The sequence below is a fragment of the Cololabis saira genome, chromosome 19 (assembly GCF_033807715.1).
Source record: "Cololabis saira isolate AMF1-May2022 chromosome 19, fColSai1.1, whole genome shotgun sequence".
Taxonomy (NCBI): Eukaryota; Metazoa; Chordata; class Actinopteri; order Beloniformes; family Belonidae; genus Cololabis; species Cololabis saira.
Window position 1 is genome coordinate 28939695 of NC_084605.1, and position 22793 is coordinate 28962487.

General features: G+C 41.6%; 1 protein-coding gene across 1 annotated transcript in view; it reads left to right on the forward strand.

The window, feature by feature from the left end:
• LOC133418785 (melanopsin-A-like) overlaps nt 1–22793 on the forward strand; it is a 50882-nt gene that overhangs the window by 8333 nt on the left and 19756 nt on the right. Inside the window, exons 2-4 of the mRNA XM_061707618.1 lie at nt 6978–7114; nt 7217–7350; nt 15040–15243. Of these exons, the coding sequence (XP_061563602.1) occupies nt 6978–7114; nt 7217–7350; nt 15040–15243 (475 nt within the window). The remainder of the gene's footprint in view (nt 1–6977; nt 7115–7216; nt 7351–15039; nt 15244–22793) is intronic.

A 22793-nucleotide genomic window follows, 5' to 3' on the forward strand; every position in this document is an offset into this window, starting at 1 on the left:
TGAGCGAAAAGTTGCGCGAAGCAGCATTTGTTTTGAATTTGGATACAGGAAGAAGAAGCAGAAATGACGGTAATTGCGTCATGATGTTCTCCGTGCATCGCTGGTTTGATCTAGATATCCCGAATGATTAATTACCATGTAAACAGGGATAACCCTGTTTGCTCACGCATGTAAACGGAATATTCCGAATGTTTCAGTAACCGGAATATTAGCAATAACCCAAATTTTGACTGCATGTAAACGTAGTCAATGTTCTTCAGTGAGAAAGACTTTTGATTAGTGGAAAGAATTCAGGACAACTTCTAATTCTAATCATCCCTAGAGTGGAAATACCAGGTTGCGTCATACTCAGAGAAATTTAAATAATTATTTTTTTAAATGTAAGCACTTTATCTCAGATCCGGCAGGCCCCTTTGAGCAATTTGAATGTTAAAGTCCATGACAGCACATTTAGAGGGGGATTAAGCACGTAGATTTGTCCGGAGGGACTGGCGGCAGAAATCCTGTTCTGTCCATAAGCAACATGGAAGCACAACCGAGGGTCACAAGTCTGCATCTGAACAAATCATAACACTTCTGAAACAATGTCCTGTGGACAGGTGAGACCTAAGGGGAGTCGTTTTGCCTCAGTGGCATGTTTGGCAAAGACCAAGCAGTATTTCAGAAGCAACGCGTCATACTCTCAGTCCAGCACGGCAGTGGTGTGGTGAAGAATTGGGATTGCTGGAGGTCTTTACATCACCGAGTCCACCATGGACCACTCAAGAGTTTTCTTGAGGCCATTCGACTTCTAAAGCTAAAACAGCATGCAATAAAAAAAAATGATCTGAAGCACACCAGCAAATCTACTGGGAACAGCTGGGATGGCCTGCTAGAAGTGGATATTAAAAGTATTTCTTCGTGGGGGTCCCCAGTATTGGCCACATGATTTTAGCTTGTTTTCCTTTTTGTTTCCTAATGGCACAGTGAAAACGGTTGGATGGTGTTGTTTGTCTGAGGTTGTAATTACCTAAGGTCCCCTGTGATCAGATTATTTTTATCAGGTTTTTGCACCAGAAAAACAAACAAAAGGATCACAGGATTAAGAACTGCTTGGCTAATTTCCGTACATGACTATATTCTCTTCCCGTCCGTCCTTCCTCATCTGTCTCTCCAAACCGTTTTTATCCCATATCTTCATTGGAAGTCTCAGTGCACTTATTTATCTTTCCCTGTCTTATATCACCATGCATTAGGCAGCAACCAGACTATTTACATGTACAGTATATTACTGTATGTGCTGCCCTCTGATGGGAATAACAAAAATAACAAAAAAAACTCACAGAATGTAGGGCGATAAAACAGCCCAGCATTTTCTTTGAATCCTTCGAATCTCACACACACAAGTAGTTCATTGTGCGTTTTTCCTGCTCCTCGCCAAGTGATTGGCAAGAATCTGCTCCTGCGTTGTTCGGGCCCAAAGAGGCAACATGAGACAGAACCAGGAGGATGGGAAGGTGAGGTCACGAGAGCCTGGGGAATAGACAGAAGGAAGCTTTCACAATCAGCGGGTCACAAGGGAATGAATCAAGGACGGTGAGAAGCAGAGAAGTGAGAACCAGGATTTAGAAGAGATGGAGAAGCTCCCATAAAGACATCAGACTGGATCTACACTCCACACATTTAGTCTACAGATACCTACTGTACAACTTGTCCCCACTTTCAGTAATACCTTCACAACCTTTACCCTTTTCCTTGCGTAACAGTTTTCACAGTGCTATTAAAATGTCCTCCATCCAGCAGTGTTTTGCGGTTGTGACTCTGCAGAAAAGTAGGACTGTTGAAACAGATGTTAGGAAATGCACAGAGGTGCGTACACATGCACAGCTTTCAGAATTAACAAAATCAGATGTGTGTGTGTGTGTGTTTGTTTCTGAAGTCTGAGGAACATATAGCTCAGCGTAAGTACAGTAGTCTGGTGATGATGTGTGGGGGGATGAGTAGGAAAAATATAACTGAGAGTAAAAAAAGGAAAATGTTCTTGCAGGGAGAGTTTGAGTGTCTCTGGCGTGAATTCTGACGTGAAGCTTTCAGGTGAAACGGCTCACCAGAAAAAATGTGCTGCTTTCCATTGACAGAAAAACTGTTGGTTTCTAAATGATCTTCACTGTTTTATAACATAGCCTACAATTTTCTTAAAGAATATATTTCTGGAATATTTCACCTCACCCTACCCCCCCACCCCCACCTCCCTTGCAATAATCACTCACCATCAACACGACACACACACACACACACTCTCACGTATGTGCCTGCACAAAGGAAATTGACATCTTATCCTGTGTTTCATAAAACTGGGGCCAGTTTCACTGCTGGTTTGCATTCAGCTAACTCACCTATATTTTACAAACCTAAACTACACTGGTTCAAGTTTTAGCAAGAGACCTGAAGTTCGTAGAATGCACAACGCTAAGTCGGAAATTTATGGTCATATTCATTGCTCATTTGTTCCTATACGGGAATCTCTGACTTAGTTGTGAACTTCCATTCCCATTGTTTTAAGAGCATCATTTGCTTCACTTGTGTTGAAATCCACCCTAAGAGTCAGAAGTTGGGGGGTGGATCTTTTCTTCTGTGACTCCTCCAGTGCATTTAACACAATCCAGCCTCTGTCAGTTTGTGAGAAATTCTAAAAGACACAGGTGGATCCGTCCTCACTCACCTGGACCACTGACCACCTGACAAACAGACCACAGGTTGTGGGATTGAAGGGATGAGGCCATTTAAGATTCACATAACATTCCTCTTCACTCTGTACACCTCTGACTTCCAACTTGGAGTCCTGCCATCTGCAGAAATACTCAGATTACTCTGCAGTGGTGGGGTGTATCAGGTGGGGATACACCCCACCACTGCAGAGTGCGGAGTAAAAAACAAACCAGCTAGATTGTGCTGAGGAGATATTCACTGAATGTGACAAAAAGTGTTTTAGAAAGCGTGTAGAACACCTGAATGTGCCTTTAATGTGATGTGTGCTGCCAACAAGAAGCATTTAGGGGCATTGTCATGGGAGCAGTTGTGTATGATAATGTCACATAAGAAACCAGGCTAATTGCTATAAAGCACATCCACAAGATTCCCAACAGGCCCACTGGATCAGTGCCCTCCACTCCTAAGTCTACTGCATACCCTTCTTCTGTGCAGGATTTGGAGCTCAAGTAGTTGGTTTGGAAAAATAAAGACTTGGGACATAAGCATCCCAGGGTTTTTCCTCGTGGGCTCCAAAATCACAACTAGCTGTTATCTACACATTAGGAAATACAGAATCTGGAAGTGCAAATCATGGTTATCCATGATATGCCCTCGAAATGAAAATCAGTGGAACGACTTTGGTGACCATCTGAGACCTGAGTCCAGCTCAAACATGTTTTTCTCCAGAAGAATGCTAACTGAGTTGTACCAAAACCACTATTTTTGAGGCAAAGGAAAAGATCAAAGTTTTGCCTGGCGATACACCCTTTTTTGAAATTTTGCCACACGCTAGGGCAGTATTAATATTCGCCAGAGCGGCGACTCCAGCAGAGGCTCCACATTCACAAACGAAGAAAACAAAACAAAGAAAATACAGGCAGAAGGCAGGATCTCAGCATGTACCTACACTACTGGTGGTGAGTCCTACGTGATCGCTGAGCACACTCCTTTGTTCCAACGTCGGAGAAGAGACGCTTTCTTTGTTCATGCTATCCTTTTTGGTATTGACGGTTTGTTTTATTGCGTCAACACAAATATATTGTATCGTCTGCTAATAGCTGGTAGCTCTTGCAGTCGTATCTGTTGAACTGTGACTTCACAAGTGTCACGGTTTTGGGTTTTGCCCGGGTTTTTGAATATAATTTTTGTTTTATTTTGAAATCCCGTGTCCTTGTATATAAGTTTAGTTTTGACTTCCTTTTTTCAGATCTGCCCTGATCGTTTGCACTTGTGTCTCGTAAAGCACTTTGTGTATATCCTGTCTTGTCTCTCCCTTGCGCCCTGCCGATCTGTACTGTTATCTCCACCATTCGTTGTGTGGTGTTTTTTTTGGGGGGGGGGCGGGGTGAAGGTTAGACTCTTGTGTGTTCTGTTTTTCATTGCAACCCAAACCCTGAAACAAGACTTTTCTGTGACGCAACATTTAAGGTGATGCTGTAAATCAGAGGCCTCGTCGAGTTTCCCTGCTGACCTTCTGCACAGTAATAGTTGCTGAAGCATAACATATAAAAATGTTACGTCTCTGCTCTGGAAATAGGGCGAGGGGCTTCTTATTCAGTGCAGTACAAGACTTGAATAACCAAAGATGAGTTTTTATTATTTTAATATGTTCATGCTGAATCAGCATTCACACCTCCAGAATCTGTGTTTTTTTTCCTTTTACTTCCACACACTTTGTGCCGTTTTAATCATTAAAACCTAAGATGTTTAGCTTTTTCTGGATATTTATTGCATGATATTGTATTTCAAGTTTATACACTTTTTTTTTTTTTAATTAGAGCTTTATTTCAAACTTTTTTTTCCACCATATTCAATTGAATAGAGACATCTTCAAATCCCTGTGAAACCTTGTGCTCTTTGAGGGCAAACTAATTAAGCGCCCTTTAAGGAAGAGACACCATTACAAGTTAAAATAAGTCACAGGGGATTATGCTCTCACTGTGTGATTCAGCCTTTAAATATATTTCATCATGACTTGAATCCCACGAGCCTCAGAGTCAGACACGGTGCCTGACGCCGCGTATAGAGTTGAGTACAGAAAACACTGAGACTTATGGAGAGACATTAAAATGACCAGCTTTCCTTGATCGCTGCTGTGTACTTATCTTTGACATCTAAAAAAGGAAAGTGCTGCCTTCTTCTATTTCCTGTGGAAGTCACGGTGCCGAGAGACTCCTTGAGCACTAGAGTTTGAATTGATGCGAAACGGTAAACTCCACCAGAGACACGTCTTGATGTGTTAACTAACGTCTGAGGATCAAAGTGCTGATCAGGGACGCAAGCAAAGATTAACACTGAGACACACCATAAACATTGTATATCTAATCATGTACTGTACAAAGATTAACGGATGGAAATATTAATAGACGGATGGCTGATTGAAGGATGGATCTTTGAAAGCTATAATTTTAACTCACGTAGTTTCACAGTCTCCACTTAAGCTGTTGCATTTTATCGTGATCAGAACAATCATTTCAGAAGAGTTAAAGGAGAGGCAAATTAATTCACAATGTAAGTCCCTCCCTCATTGCGTGAAGGCCTAAAAGGAAAAGCTTTGCTGTAGTATTTTCAAAATGAAAGCCTCCTGAAACTCAAAAAAGATTTAAAATCATGTAAAAATGTTGAGTTATTAAAATAGCTTTTATATTAAGGCGAATGATACATGATACAAAAAAAATTGTTGCTGAGTGTTTTAAAGTCTTCAAATATTTAAAGACTTTTCAACAATTCCATGTTATTTAAACACTAAATTAAATTAATTTATTTTATTATTAAAGTTGAAACACACTTATAAGGTTAGACTTTCAAATTTGTAGTATGTCCAAAAAAAAAAAAAATCCAGGCTTTTCAAATTATGAAGACACATTAACATTATCACATTATTGAAGTCTTAAACATGTTGTCAAAGTCTGCTAATCTCTAATCTGATCTCCAACTTCCAGCACTCAGCAGTCACATCTTTACACAGAAACAGAATTGCAGTTTTCTAGTTTGACTCAAAATCCTTTTCAAATAATCAATAACCTCCTAAAACCTGGTGCAAGTATTTTTCGTGCAGCTGTCGGCCCCCGTTAAGAAATTAGATTAAAAAGTATGATATAGTCTATAGACAACAAAGCGTGTGATGTCCACATACAATATGTGTGTGCCAGGTCTGAGGAGGTTTAATTTGTTTTGATCATTTTCTTCAGTCTTACAGTGGATTTTCTCCCACACAGCGATTTCTTTTATAATCTTTTAAGTATAACATTTGAAGGTGTTGCCATCAAGGCCAAAATCAACAGTTTTGTTCTTTAAATGTCAGAGTTACCCAGTTTATCGAACCAGCTTTCGCAAGGCGATACATAACCAGACTCTTTGTTCCTGTACATGTGGGAACAAAATGTGCTGCTTTTTTTTTCTTCTGTCAAATAACAAAACCATCACATAATAACATAGTATTGTGTGGGGAGGGCATCAATCACACAGTAAGCCATATAGCCGTATAATATATTACGCCCACGCTTGCATGGGTTTTCTCCTGGTACTCACAGTCCAAAAACATGCACGCTAGGTTAATTGATGATTCTAAATTGCCCGTAGATGTGAGTGTTAGTGTGCATGGTTGTTTGTATGTATGTGGCCCTGCGATGGACTGGCGACCTGTCCAGGGTGTAACCCCTGCCTCTCGCCTGAAAATAGCTGGGATAGGCTCCAGCAGACCCCCGTGACCCTGCAAAGGGTAAAGCGGGTATAGATAATGGATGGATGGATATATTACGTGTTGCATGTTTGTTATTTTGCAGTTGTTATGCCTGAAGACTAAAGTTCAGATTTTAAAAAGGGAATTGTGTCAGTTAAGACACAAAATAAAATGTTCCTGTTTGCCAGCCGCGTATGTCTCCCACCGCCGAACCCAAACCAACTCAAAACGCAGGCTGTGTTTTGCCTTTCAAATGTGATGAGGTCTCATTTGTGATATTTATGCAGAAAGCTGTGAGACTGCGTTCACGTGCGCTGATGTTCATGTTAAATTCATGTCCCAGGGAATGCCTCAATGAATCAAACTGACAGTGTCGCAAAATTCACAAGCACATTTGTTCATTTTTTATTTGCTGACAGATTCTTGAAAGTAATTATCCTTGCGTTACTTTGAGTGCTAAAACAATGATTCACCAATGGTTTGATTAAATAGATTTTATTTTTTGCTCTGTTGCCCTTTCATGAGTTGACATCGTGATAAGTGCTTCTCTCACGTGCGTGTGCAGAGCTCCGTGGTCCTCGGCCATCCGTTTCCAACAGTAGACGTCCCTGATCACGCTCACTACACCATCGGCGTCATCATCCTTGCGGTCGGCATCACAGGCATGCTGGGAAACTTCCTGGTCATCTATGCATTCTGCAGGTATGTAGCATCAATGTTGGACATCAACACATGCGATAATACAGTAGGTGGTGGTTAACTTCTACGTTGTCAGTGTTTCAGCTTGTCTGTGTTTGTGTGAAGGAGCCGGAGCCTGCGGACACCGTCCAACATCTTCATCATTAATCTGGCCGTCACGGACTTCCTCATGTGTTTCACCCAGACGCCCATCTTCTTCATCACCAGCATGCACAAACACTGGATCTTCGGAAAGAAAGGTGAATCGACTATGTTCACGCTGCCAGCCCGAATCTGATTCTCAGCACCTCAGATCCACATGGTTGCTATGGTAACCCACGTGCTTACAACGAACAAACTAAGTTATAGGGTGGGGAGCTGGCTTTGCTTCTGTTGCAAATGGTTACACGATTCGTGAAGTGCAGGTTTTCTACGAATGAAATGTAGTTTTCATGGATGGAGGAAGCTTCTGTCTACAGTACTTTATTTTGGACGCCCGTCTCTGCTGGTGTGTCAGTGTAGTGGACAGAATAGTGGACCATTCTGGGCGGGCGAGGAAGAGGAATTCCCCGTCACTCCTAGACATTGTGTCACGCTGCAAATTATACAAAAGACCATTTAAAATCTTTTTGTGCAACAGGACTGGTCAGAATGAGGCACATCTGTGAAAATACGAGCGGAAACACATTTGGAGATCATTTCCACATGCGGTTTGAGTGCAATTGGAAAACAACAATATAAAAAAAAAAACCCATTTCATATGGTTTTTGTCAATTCGGACTGTCAAAAACTCTACTGAATGTAGGAACAATAAACCTTCTTACACTCGGTGTTTGAATATTTTACAGAGAGCTTATAACCTTGAAGGTGAACCACAGTTCAACTAAGATTCTGAATACAAACAGATGACTGTGCTACGGCGTAAAAGTGCAAATACTGTTAATCTTGTATTATATATATATATATATATATATATATATATATATATATATATATATATATATATATATATATATATATATATATATATATATATATATATATATATATATACATATATAATATTTGTTTGTTTGTTTGTCATTTTGTCCAAACTCTTGTGAAAAAGGAAAGTGCACACTCTTTTCATGCTATGGTTGGATGTTTATAAGCAGGACTGGAGGAAAAAGAAGTGAGCCTTGTCAGTTTTGGCCACGAGCAGCCCCCTGTCAGCTGCTGTTGAACACTGCTCACCACACCTCCTCTGCAGTCCTCCTAAATCAGCCTTCTGTGCAGCTGTGTCAAGGAAGAGTGTACCGATGCAAGTGTAGAAATATGCTCGCTCTTGACTGACTCCCAGCCGTGTGGCGGTGGAGTACACAATATCCATACTTTAACTGTACCAGGAACTGGCAATAAATAAAGATTAACTCTGCTGTTGGAGGTTACCTATATCTATGATTCAGTTAACATCTAATTTATATTGAGGATTATAAAAAGATAACTCAATCCCATTCCCATTCACGGGAAAGTGTGTCCAAAGTTAAACACCTTTAGGACTTTATTAGGCAGCGTTTAACACGCTGTTGAATGAGAAACATTTACCATCAACACCTTTTTGTTGTTGTCACTTTAATTTATCCCCCGGTTTTATCTTAAAAACTCTTTTAAAGCATTGTCATATTATAGACAAGTAGCCAGCAGTGGCATCGGAGCATCACAGAGAGCTGTAGTATCAGGATGTAAACATGTGTCGCTGTGAGAATAAATGCATTTTTACTACAAAACTGATGCCATTTTCTCCAACTGAAGTTGATTTGTTGCCCTCAGCGGACACTGACAGGAAGGTTGTTGTATATCATCAAAGCTGCTGTTGCGGAAATGTGCCGTTATCTCTTTTCTTGTAATGGTTTGTGAAATGTTGTGGCTTTGCAGCGTAGAATAACAAGTATAATGTCACATCTGAGCCGTTTCACAGCACAGAACGATCATTTCCATAACCCAGAACGCCCACGTGATATTCACAAGACACTGCTTTATGTTTTTTTTTTTTTTTTTTTTTTTTCCATGTCTTGGATGTTGGATATACTCTCAGTATCTCAACTTGACAATCTCTCGACCCTTGCTTGTAAAACAAAATGCCCGAGGACTAAATTATTCTCGAGAACATCCGCCGATCTTCTTGTCTGGACTTCATTAGCTTCAAACAATGGCTGTAAAACGAATGCAGACATGTGTTTGTTTTGGGTTTCTCCACAAGACCAACATGTTTTGAATGTTATCTGGTGCTTGGACGAGACGGCTGGAGGGCCGCGAGCACACAGCGAGGGTGACACGTCGCTAGTGATCACACTCTCGGAGCCTCGGAGATTGCCGGTGATAAAGTGATGACTGAGTGTTTATTTTGTCAGTGAGCTGCGTCTCTGAGTGTGAACAACTCTGACAAATGTGTGGATCCTATTACTTTATTTATGAATATGCTGCGTTAAAGGGAATGACTCGAGAACAGAGCTTCACATTATGAAGGCAGATCAACACTGCGACTTCTGTCCTCTCTGTAGTATGACTTTATTGCCTTATTTTTAAAGATATGCCTCTTATTCCACATTTCCATTATTCAAAGTCAATCCTTCAGCTTGAGGGTCTTGTTTTGTATTTTGCCTCAAATCGCTATAGTATTTAGGTTCTAGATCGACACGTCTGCAGAAATCTGTCAAGCTTTTGCTGAAAAATTGTTGGACCCAAAGCAATCATTGGAAAGCTTGTTGACTCTAAATGCCTGGCTCACTAAAACAGAGTCCTTTTCCTCCACATTAACTTCTCAGACCGTGTTTGGCGTCTGAAAGATCAGTGTGAAAATATTCACCTTTGGGGAACTGGTTAAGCATTCCCACTGTTTGACTGCAGTGCAGAAATGCCACTTTTCCGAATCACACATCAAAATTGCCAGATCCATAAAGACATAAAGAAACCAACTCCCATCAACAATCAACCCAGCAAGCTCATAAACCCATATTTTACTCACAATAGGGAACAGAATATTGGAAATATTGAAAGTGAGACATTTTACTTCTTAATTTTAGCAACAAGTCTGAAAAGTTGAGCTATAACCAAGAAAATGGAAACAATATATTATACCACACATTGAGGATTCACTTTCCAACTATTTGAATTAATTAGTAATGGTTTGGTGACATGATTGGGTATAAAAGTCTTTATTTAACCCAACTGGTGTTAAATTGCCTAATTTTAATCACAACAGTCAATTTCCCTTCAGGGAAAGTGGAATTTAATTTAATTTTCACTTCACAATACTTTATTAATCTCAAAAGGGAAATGAATTTCAAAAAGAGAATGTCAGAGAGAGTTTCTAAGCAAAGACAAGTAGCGATCCATCAATCTGTGAAAAACCATTGAAACAGATAGTGAAACTATTTCTGAGTCATTTTCGTCATCGTAAAATAGCAAAGACTGAATATCTCATCGTCTCCAGCAGTGTTCTTCAGCCCTGATAAACAGGACACACCGTCCTTCAGATGTTTCTCCGTCCAAACACATCTGAATCACATTAGCGGGCCAGACTTGTGTGGACCTCAGTTTAAACCTGGTGAAGGTGTTTGAGGAGGGATATATGCAGGACAGTGAGTCCTGAGTACCAGGGCTGAAGAACACTGATCTACAGTGAATGTATTAAATCATCGGGAGATTCGAAGAAGCAGGAAAAATCTCTACAAGCACATAATAAAGCTGGATGCCTGTGATCTTCAGCCATCAGGTAACACAAGATTAAATGCAGACATGATTCATGGAAATCACTACATGGACTCAGGAACACTTCTGGAAATCAGAGAGCACAGACAACCATACCATCCAAAGATGCAGGTTTAAGCCCTCTAGCATGGAAACAAGCAGCAAGTTAATGTGATTCACATACGCCAGCGTCTTCACTGCGCCACACCTCATTTACAATGGAGAGAGGGAAAGAAAACTGTCCTGTGGTCAGACGAATCAAAATTTTAGATACTGCGGTTTCTCCAAGGCACTAACTCTCAGTTTCTCAGAGAGCTTGTCTCTTTCTTAACGCCTTGCAACGGCTAAACACAATAGACGAGAGACCAGGTGGCTTGTCATCAGTCCTCACTTCACAAGCCTGCAGGTATGAGGGTGCATTACAGTCCATGGACTGAACCGCTCTGAAAGGAAAAGGCACTGAAAGGAAAAGGCACTGAAAGGTCCGTAAAGGTTTTAGAGCAACATATGAACCCGTCCAGATGCTTTTTCAGGGACTCACATTAAGACAATGCCAGTCTCCGTTCTGTACCGTCTACTATGGTCTAAAGGCCCTGACACACCAAGCCGATTTTCGGCCGTCGGGCCGTCGGTGCGCATCTGTCGGCATAGTTTCCCCGGTGTGTCCCGCACGTCGCCACAGGTCAGCCTCCCGTCGGGAGCTTTTCAGCCGATTCAACATGTTGAATCAGCGTCGGCCGTCGGTCAAACAGCTCACTCTGTGATTGGCTGTTCCCAGAATTTCCCATAATGCTTTTCGTCGTCATTTGCGGACCGAATAAAAAAAAAAAAACATGGCGGACATTTCTTATGAATAAAATCAATATTTTGAGTTAGTTTCTGCATAAAAATGCGTTTTGATTACATTTCTAGCGAGAAATATATATTTTATTTTCATAATATTCACTCAGTGAATGTATATAATCACTTGCTTGTCTTTTTCAAACCGCGCCAGAATAAAGGCTGATTTATGGTTCTGCGTTACACCAACGCAGAGCCTACAGCGTAGGTTATGCGGCGACGCGCGCCGTACGCCGTATCCTACGCCGTAGGCTCTGCGTCAATTTAACGCGGAACCATAAATCAGCTCCCGAGCCGGCAGGCAGAAATCCCGAAATTTTCTGAGCAAATTTCTTAACAGGCGCAGCTACAACTGTTAGATTTCATCTATTAAACCAACATTTATCTTCTTAAATGATTTATTTCAGCCGCTGCCTGCTGGTATGGAGGGGAATTACCTCTCACGCATGCGCAGAACGTATGTGCTAGTTCGCCGTCGGGTGTCGTATTTGCGGTGTGTCTAGTGAGTCCGACACAGCCCGACACAGGCGACGCGAGCCAACACAGCAGTCGGCAGAGGGCGGGCGACGTCGGGTTGGTGTGTCAGGGCCTTAAGTTCAAGTGCTGAACTGTTCTGCTTGCAGTCCAGACCGTTGATTGGCTGAAAACACGTGGCACACCATGAAGCTAAAAATACGATAAAGATGCCGCGTGACTGCAGGACAACTTGAATCCTTCGAAGTTCCTCTTTTAAAACTCCAACATCTGGTCTCCTCAGTTCTCAGATGAATAAGGTCTGTTGTTAAAACAAGAGGGGGTGTTATCCGTGCTCAACACCACCATGTCATGAATTTAACGAGACATGTCGCTGCCATGCTATTTGGTATTACCTTGTGTTTTTTTTTAAGATGCTACGTTTCCTCACTGGTTTTCTGTGAGTGACATTTGGGTTTATGAGATTTTCCAATCGCTGCATTCTGTTTTTATTTATATTGTCCAGTGTAACAACTCCCCTTGGACCTGGAGTCTGTTTGTTACTAAGTAAAGCTTTACTTGTCGTGACAGTTCTGGCTAATGGGCTCCAGGCATTGTAGATTTTATTTTGTGCATTCTGAGAAATCTTTTCCCCTCACCCACAGTAACAGCGAGAATGTGAATTTTAGGTTTAAGTAACCAAAATAATGTCCCACTGTGCACTACATGGTGTGGAGAATATCAGGGAGAGAGCAAGGCTGTGTTCATAACAAATTAGGGTATAATCCATGCCTGGTTTATGAAAAATGAAACACTGGTGTCTGTGTTAGAGTAATTTCACAACCCCATGTTTTCAAGGGAACTCGTGCCTTAATGAGAGGAGCCTAACTTTCTTTATTGTGCACTGCGGCATAGGGTGAAAGTTAGCTCTGCTCTACTTACTTTGTGAAATTGACACTTATTCAAGCGCACAAATCAACTTAAAACTGAATGTGTGTAAAAATGTACCCAAGTCCTATTAAGTGGGCATAGAAAATGAAAAAATGACTGAATGATTAAAAAAAAACAAAAAAAAACAACCTCTTGTATTCCTCACTCACCCATTCCTTTATGGACGGTTGCCTTTGTCAAGCTCCGGTCCTCTACCAGATGTTCGGGAGCTTGCGGGTTCTGGACTGTGTTCTTCTGGACTGAGATCTCTGGTGTTGTTCCGGGGATCTGCTGGAGTCACTCTCCCAGCTTGGAGGACAGTCGGTACCACTGCTGCCTTCACTTTCCACACCTTCTCCTTTCTCATGTTCCTTCTTGTTGATATTGCTGTCACTTGGGATCGCCACGCCAACCACCACGATGTCCGGTTGGTTAGCCGGACACCGGATTATCAGTCTGGATCTGGAATTCCAACAGGATCTTTGCTCCTTCATTCTCCACCATCCGTGCAGGTATCGCCCACCTTGACTTGGAGACTTCCAGACTTCTAACCCACACTTAGTGCAACAACTTGCATCCCACAATTATGTGCTGGACTGTCTCTGGGGGATCGTTGCACAGTCTGCAGTCTGTGCGGTCAGTTTCTTCAGCCAGTAGTTGTGGATCATGTCTGGGATGAGCTCATGGTGGTATGTTTTACCTCCCTCTCCCATATAACTCTGATTCTCAGTTTCCTACCCTCCCACTTCAGTGATTTCTTTTAGCTTCCACTTCTTTGTTTGGTAGTCCTTTCTTACCTCGTCTCAGTGATGGCTCTAGCTGATTGGTCTCCGTAATGGTGCCAGTGCGTATTGTTAGTAGTACTGCATTCGCTTCTACGTTCATTTTTCATCTTCAGAGGATGTTCTATCTCTTAGGCTTAGTAAAGAGTCTCGTTGGCTTAAACAACGTCGTCATTCCCACCTTCGGAGCATGGCTTCTAAGCTCCATTAATATGCCCAGATAACCTGAACACGAGAGCACACCATTGCCCCTTTTGCACTAGTACCACCTCGGCTCGGTTCTACCCGTTTTGCCCTTTTGCACTAGGGGCTGAGGCGGGCAGAGCCGCTCCAAGCCGATACTTTTTTCTGTAACCATTTCAGCGAGGTTCTGAGTGGGGCTGAGCAGGGACTATTTCTGACGTCACCACCCTCCGCGCCAGTGATTGGTCGGGGGCGGGGCCGTCAGACGTTTGAATCAGGAAGCGGGAGTCAGCGCGAGAGCGACCCGCGGCGATTTAATTATAAAGCGCAAAACGTCTGTTTGGTGATCCAACTCTGAGGTGCAGATGTTCATAAACCTGGTGGCTGACGAGAGAATTAAAAAAGGGATGTAGACGGGCTGTTTTACTCTCAGCCGCTCCCGGCTCCAGCTGATTTCTCATCAGCGCCGACATGAACAAAGCGGTTGCGCAATCGAGTACGTCACAGCAGCTTCACCCCAACCTGCCCACTTCTCACCTGGCTGTGGAAAAACACACGGGTAGAGACGGGTAAAGGCGTGACGAGCCGAGTCGGGCCGAGTAAGTCCTAGTGCATAAGTGCCACATGAAACCTGAGAAGCAAGATCATAACGAAGCTGGATGTCAGAAATACTGGTAGAGGACCCAAACTTGAAGAGGGAAATGCACACAGAGGAATGCAGTTTTCTTTCACTATATATATATACATATATATATATATATATATATATATATATATATATATATATATATATATATATATATATACTTAAACCAGGGAGAACTAATTCAGAAAAAAGCAGCACCGAAATCATCTGCATCCAAAACCATATTACTAGCTTCAAAACCGAGCACACTGCAGCATTTGTGCAGGGCCTGCAGGGTGTAGTGCCAGACAGCATGTTTATCCTGAAAGCTTGGGTCAGTAAAAACATGAGCTAACGATTTGCCCTTTCTCTTTGCTTCTTTCTGCTTTTCTCGCTTTCCTCCTCAGGATGTGAGTTGTATGCCTTCTGCGGAGCACTGTTTGGCATCTGCAGTATGATGACCCTGATGGTGATTGCGGTGGACCGATATGTGGTGATTACCAGGCCTCTGGCATCTCTCGGGGTGATGTCTCACAAGAAAGCCCTGAGCTTTGTGGCTGTAGCCTGGTTTTACTCCATGGGCTGGAGCCTGCCTCCCTTCTTTGGCTGGAGTAAGTTACACTGAAAGCTGAACGCTGGGTCTTCATCACTGTGAATATAAAAAAAATACTGTTTGCTTTTTTCTCTCAATGATTTTCTTGTGCGAGCATGTGAGAGTGCTGGTGAAAAGTGCTCTTCATTATTGCATAAATCATGTTTTTTTCCACCAGGGAAATACATTTAGTTTAAACTCAGCATTCAGAAGGCCTCTGACTTTATGCCCATCTGTGTGCCATTTCAACAACTCTTCAGTCTGGAGTCTCGTACTAGCTTTATATCTTCCCTAATGGGGACTCAATGATGTCACCATCTGCTAGGTTAGGTTTCATCTTCTTCTGTCATTACCACACACGTATTAAACTGAGAAATTAACTGTTTGAAGTGAGGTAGAACAACTATTCACTCCTAAAAAAAACCACTTTTGATACAGAGTTCTGTTCCCGACAACCACATCTAAAACACTATAAATGTAAATAAAATCTATATTATTATATTTAATGATTTATTTTTCTGTCATTTTTCCAATATAAACCAGGCAACTTGGAAAGGATGCCTTTAGAAATCTAAGAAGATAATGTGACCATCACATCCTCTTGTACTGTAGACTCATACTCAGAGGAAAGAGTCTTTACTGGACATTATTCACCTTTGTTGATTATTTGGTGCAGATGGTACAACAGACGATGCTGGTGGGTTTCTATTAGCAGGGGTGCGGGGTACCTTTATAGCGCCTCGACCACTGGTAGCTGTCTTCTTAAAGGTATTGTGACATCATTTTTAACATGCTTTTAACACTATTAAAAGTCTTGGCCAACATCCCTCAAATGTGTCTAAAAGAGTGTAACAAGAAAAACTTCACTCTAGTACTCTTTTCCTGGCTGTTTATTACAGTGTTTTTTTGCGCCGTGAAAAATGCTTCCTTTCCCCCCTTTCCTGTCAATCATTGCTCCGCTCCTCCTCCTCCTCCAAACCTCCTCCTCCTCCAGCCATACGCTCACAGCGGCGTCGGAGAGTTAAGCCGGGAGCGACAGGCGAAGCATGCACGGAAAAGCAGGAGGGCGAACCAGAGCAAACTTTAAAAATAAAGGCATGCAAGCAGCACTGTCCTAAGTGGACTATCTTAAGTCCAGTCAGTGGCCACGGGTCTTCTTAGCAGTTTTCCTCCGGTGATTAGAACAAAAGAGGCTCTAAACTGCTCCGTGTTAAGCCTCATTTATGGTTCCGCGTTAAATCGACGCAGAACTACGCCGTAGGGTTCAGCGTATGGTGCGCGTCGCCGCGTAACCCTACGCCGTAGGCTCTGCGTCGCTGTAACGCGGAACCATAAATCAGCCTTTATGGTGCGCTGGAGAAGAGAGGAGGCAGGGAGCTGGGTGGAGGGGGCGGTGATTTAGCGGATCGTTACGTAACGATCCGCCACCAAACCACATGCGCCGTTTTTGCATAGTTATGCGGAAAATCCCAGAAAGCACACAATACACTGAATGTTAAAAGTTCGTTGTTTTTTGGGTGTAATTGATGTCAAGACACCCAACAAAACACAAAAAATCAAGAAAAATTTGTTTTTCATGTCACAATCCCTGCTTGGTGAGGGGTGGTGTCGACCTGGGGACTGGGTCCACTGTAGGCAGGAGATGATGTTGTTCTTCATGTCCTTTTTCAGTACGGGTCGTCTCTTCTGGTTCTTTGTCACAATGGCTGGGCCATATGGCCTAAACATAAAGTCTTGGATGTTTTTTTTAATGTTTTTTTCAATTTAACACCAGATCCAACTTTTGACTTCAATTTAAATTGATCTACAAAGTAATGAAAAAAAAAACAGACAAGCAAAAACAAAAAACTTACTGAAGGCAGTTTGTTCTTTACCATAAAAATTATCAACTAGAGATACATTTAAATAATTAGATGGATAAAGTACAGTCCTAACTTTAAACCTTAATTCATTCTAAAATAAATAATGATACAGAAGCACTGTTGTATCTGGTGCCAGCAGTAATCAGCATATGAACCCGGCACATTAATGTGAAACACCACCGCTTTTGAAATAAATGTCTTTTTCTCTTCGTATACGAGATACTTCTCATAAATGATGCAGCCAATGTCACTTGCATCTTTTAAGGGTGTCAGCACCTTGTTGTTAGTGTGATGCACTTCTCCCACTTGCTTAAGATGTTGAAATAATTTAGCCATGCTGCTGCCTTTAGTTGCCATGGACTCAACTGCACGCCTCCATTTAAGATGCTGGGATAACTGAGCCATCTGCTACCATTATGACCCACAAACTGTAGACAGCCACAGACCAGCTATACAGTAGAACCAATTTCAGCCACTCGCAGAAATTGTCCCTGTTTGGAAACATTTATTGGTAAAACTATTTACTTTTAACAACACACATACAGTAGTTATGTTGGGAATTTGTATGTGTCTGAAGAAAACTGCCAGGGGGAGGCTTTATGAATTACAAAAGCTCTTGTAAGTGCAGGCAATGCCATGGCATAATTATGCAGATTAAAGTGAAAATTGATTTTCAGTGTTACACGTCGCCATAAGCTATAAATTTGAATTAATCAATAAAACTGATTTATAGCCCAGCCCTAATCACCACCTTTGCTATGCATCCAAACAGCTAACAGAAACCATCTCAGGTCCTTCACTGTTAATCTTATTCTGATTTCCTTCCTTCTTCCTCCTTATCTTATTTATTGGCAAACAAGAAAAGTGATGGACTACTGCCACCAAGTGGTTTGGAGTTGTGGTTGGCTCGGTCTGTGGATCCGACCAGGTCCATCATTGTAACCGAGTTGTAGCCCAACAGCTGAACGGCCCAAGTAAAGGAGGTGGGGCTGCAGGGTTATGTTGTGTTGTGTTGGAAGAAAAGCTTGGAAAAGAGAGGTTTCAGGCAGTTCAACATAACTCATAACTACCGTTATTGTAGACTAGAGGTTGCGTAGACCAGAGGTGGAAAAAGTACAAAAATATTGTACTTAAGTAAAAGTACAAATTTTCTGCTTGAAAATTACTTAAGTAAAAGTAAAAAGTACCTATTAAGAAAATTACTTAAGTAAAAGTAAAAAGTACCCATTAAGAAAATTACTTAAGTAAAAGTAAAAAGTACCCATTAAGAACATTACTTAAGTAAAAGTATAAAAGTACCTCAACTTAAATATAATAAAGTACCAAAAGTACATGGTGTAAAATGTACTTAAGTACAAAAGTAAAAAGTAAAAAGTACAACGTACAAAGTACAAAATTCAAAGTACAAAATTATTTTCAAAAGGATTGCAAAGAAATGAAGAATCCAAGAATTTGCTTACAACTCTAAATAATGGTGATATTATTCTGACCCCTTTAGCGTTTGTTTCCATTACTCCATTTTAATTTTGTCGGCTTGAGCGTCGGCTGCCGCTCAAGGCTGATTTATGGTTCCGCGTTACACCAACGCAGAGCCTACGGCGTAGGGTACGCGGCGACACGCACCGTACGGTGCGCTTCGCCGATTTTTTCCTTGAAAATGTAACGAAGTAAAAGTAAAAGTACAGAAAAATGAAAGTATCAATAAAAGTACAAATTCTCAAAAATCTTACTTAAGTACAATAACGAAGTACTTGTACTTCGTTACTTTACACCACTGGCGTAGACTAGTCAGTTTTACTGACTTCTTATGGTGTAAGCTGATCACGTGATTCTAACAACCAATATGAACGCTTTGGCAAACCCTGCTCACTACATCACTGATGCATGGAAGATCAAGACCTGGGCGCTTATCCATCAGTGGTGCCAGAGAGACATACTGCTCCCAACACTGTTGATCATCTAAGACAGCGTCTCCCAACCTGGGGTCCGGGCCCCCCCTGGGGGGGCGCCAGAGATCTCTGGGGGGGTGCGAAACTTTGTCTGCTTTGAAATTATGCAGTTGTAAAAATTATATTTGCAAATGAGTCATTCATAAGACATTGTTAGGAATAATTTATGAATGTCTTGAATATTTTTTGTGTTTTTTATACACTGGTGAAAAACACAGGAAATAATTTCATTCTTTATTATTATATCATTACTCAACATTTAATCTACTCCGACAGGTTGTTAAAGGAAAAATGTAAAAAAATGTTGGTCTCATATCAAAAGAGACATTTTTCAGAAATATTTTTATGTCCTTTTGTGCATATTTTATACATTGGTGACATTGGAGAAAAACAAAGTCATATGTATACAGAGTAAACCAAAGAGAAATGTATCAAAAAAACATAATTAATGTTCATTTTTCCAATTAAAGACTATTTTGGTGCTAGTACGTACGGGTCGGGGGGCCTGGCTGACCCACAAGTAGGGGGGGAAACAAGGATAAAAGGTTGGGAACCACTGATCTAAGACAATCAAGGGATAAGGAATAATGGTGTTCTGGACTGTCAGTGTTTCTGACATGATCTGGGCTACACACGACACACCTGGCAGGGTAGGCTTACCTGATGTAGAGGCCACTGAAGTAGCAGGGAAAGTTGTCAGACACTTTAAGCATTCAATAGTAGCGACATACACCCCGAAGAATCAACAAGAACAACTCAACATAAAAGTCCTATCAGTTTAATTTAAGCCTGCTTTGTTAAATTATAGCCTATGTGCAGCTTTAGCAGGCTTAAAGTGATCAACTTTTATGTGAGGTGAGGTTTTGTCAGGGTGAGAATGCAGCTGAGAACCAGTGAAAAGGCCAGACTGGAGAAAGATTTGGAGCAACCCTTTGGGCCACATTCCTGAAAGTGTGACAACAGTATCAATCTCCTCCACTGCAGTCTAGAGTGAATACTTCTGTGCTCTGCTGCCTTTTCCTACCACGGAGAGCCCGCCCCAGCGATGGGTCCACAACCAGGACAGAGTTCCCTGTCTGGCAAAGCTTTGCTAAATCTGTTGGGTTGTTCCAGCTGCCGGCACCCTCCGGCGGGAGGATTTTCTCTCACATGGCAGCGGGCGTCTCCTCATCCTGGCCACATTGATGCTCTTATTTTCATACACGCAAACCCAGATCCCAAATCAAAAACCGTGACTGAACAGTGAGAAAGCTCACAGGCAAAGGATTTAAGTGGGCAGCTTTTCAAGTTGATATTTCTAACTTTGGGGATTTAGCAGCGTTCCATATCTTGGGGCTCCTATCTGGGGCTGACTAGCAGCATTGTGGCAGAGGTCAGGCAGCCTCCATAATGTGGCTCTTTGTGCTACATTTTACTGTTCTGCACATAAGAGGTTGGACCTGTCTTTTGTAAGCTTTAAGTGAAGGTAGTGAAGCCAGTAATTGCTGTCACTGCTGAGGCACTTACTTCTGTGTTTTTCATGATGTTGTCAGCGGCTCGTCAAAGTTGACCAGGTTTGCATCACATGACGGCTGACTTTAGAAACACTTCATGATGCAACCACTCGTTGCTACTTTTGTACTCTTGGACTGCTGTAATGCAGAAGAACCTGGTATACACAGAAAAGATTTATAACACACTGAGAGCAGGGCAAAAAGGAAGCAAAACATGATCTCTTAAAAGACTCACGTAAGCCTGAGGTCCCGATCCCACTCCGCTGCTTCACGTGTTTGAGATGCAAAGAAGGTTTACATTAATGGATCATGAACATACTTGTACTGACCTTGAAGATAAGCTGATGAATCCCATGTGTGGTGCCAGGGAAACATCTAAAACGTGCAGGAGGGCCAGGACTGAGGAACACTGTAAGCTTGTCAATTGTGACAACATCGAGCTGATGTCCTTTTCTTTCCGTAGACTTGATATAAAGACAAAAGTAACACAATAAGTGAAGATAATGAGACAATATAACTATTCTATTCAAATCACATACGTTTTATGATTATCTGTGTCATTAACTGTAGGGAGGGCATCATTATTATGCTGCTGCATTAATTACAATATATTACAGACTTCCATTCGTACATCTTTTGCAACCTTATGACACCAGACTCTCTTCCACTTTTATGCTCCCTGAGGAGACAAAATGTATCACGAACAGATGTTTAAAGGATGCCCACATTGTTCCAGTTATTCACACAGAAATGTGTGTGTGAGTAGTGTCTGCTGCTGGTCATCCCTGTTGAATTCCTGTCAGTGTCTGGTTTGTTGTAACGTCTGTTTTCTACTTCTCTCTCAGACTTTCTAAAGCGCCTGCATTTTTGAAAGCCCCACCCTTTATGATATTTAGAGATCACTCCATCCATATGTGAGTTATCTTACTATGTTTTCTATCTGTAAGGATTTATACTGTACTTTAGTATAAAGTCCAGTAGTCAAACTACTTGTCCAACATTTTAGTTTCATTACAGAATACTGATGAAAGATTCTGCTCTGCATCGCTGAGCTGTACTTCAAATACTATTAACAGCTTAGCACATGCCCTCTGTGAAGGCTTTTCAGCGCTAAACCACAGCACCAATCAGTGTGAGTTTCATCAGGGTTTCCAAAGTTCAGTCAGCAGCTGGTAGGAGATTCTGAGAATGGAGGTCAGCAGGCCACATGCATAGACTCTTGTATAATACATTATATTGCTAATTTAAAATTTCAATACCAATCTAATCTAACAGCACTTCTGGAGAACCAACCCTTAAGAAGATATGCTTTGGTGCACTTTAATATAATAACTTTAATTTACCAAGAAAACCTTTGTATTCCTCAGCCAAAGGATAGTTTGGGGAAGCTCCAAACACACAATTGTCTGACCTCTCCAGGTCAACCCCAGCGGAGCGCTGCTTGTCCTCTAAAAGAACTCTGACAGCGGTCGTTGTGGATGTTGTTTCGATAGTGACACTTGAAATGATGACATTTGGACAGATTCAATAAGATTGACTGGCAAGTAATTTCAATTACCATCATAGGTTAGCATAAGCTAAGTTAGTCAAGCTAAAATGGTTAACCAGGAGGAGGAAAAACAGGCTTCAAACTTTTTCTATCCCAGATGGGGTTAGCCACACCTGAGACACGCTTCCGTTAAAACTGTGTCTGTCACTATGCCATGACGGAGGGTAAAGTGTCTGATGGGTGTAGGAAGGTAAGCAATAAAGATGGAGTGAGCAGGGAGGAGGGGGAAGGTAGAGGCCGAGCATGCTGCTCACCGCAGCACACAGAGAATGGAAAATGTAGGTGCATAAACTAATACATTTAGTCAGTTTTTTGAATCAAAATCCAAGTAACTCTCTCTATTGTGTGTTTGTATGAACAGAGATCAAAATTGCACAATATCGAACAACAAACGGCCCCCGAGGCCCAGCACAAGATTAGACGGGAATACAGGATGGATGGATGGATGGATGGATGGATGGATTGAACAACAAATGCATAAAAAAACAGCAAAAAATGTGTACAGTATACAGCAAAGGAGTTTCTCAATAAAACACAAAAAAAACCAGCATGTTCTTTCGTTCTTGGATCAGCGTCAGAGATGTAGCAAGAGGGTGGTGTTCAGATTTGGACCCGGGTCCAATGGAACCATGTTCAATAGATTTATTTTAAGCAAATCCGTTGCTTTGAGACTTCCTTTTATTTGGAATAAGATTAACTTGAGACGATGAGACAGA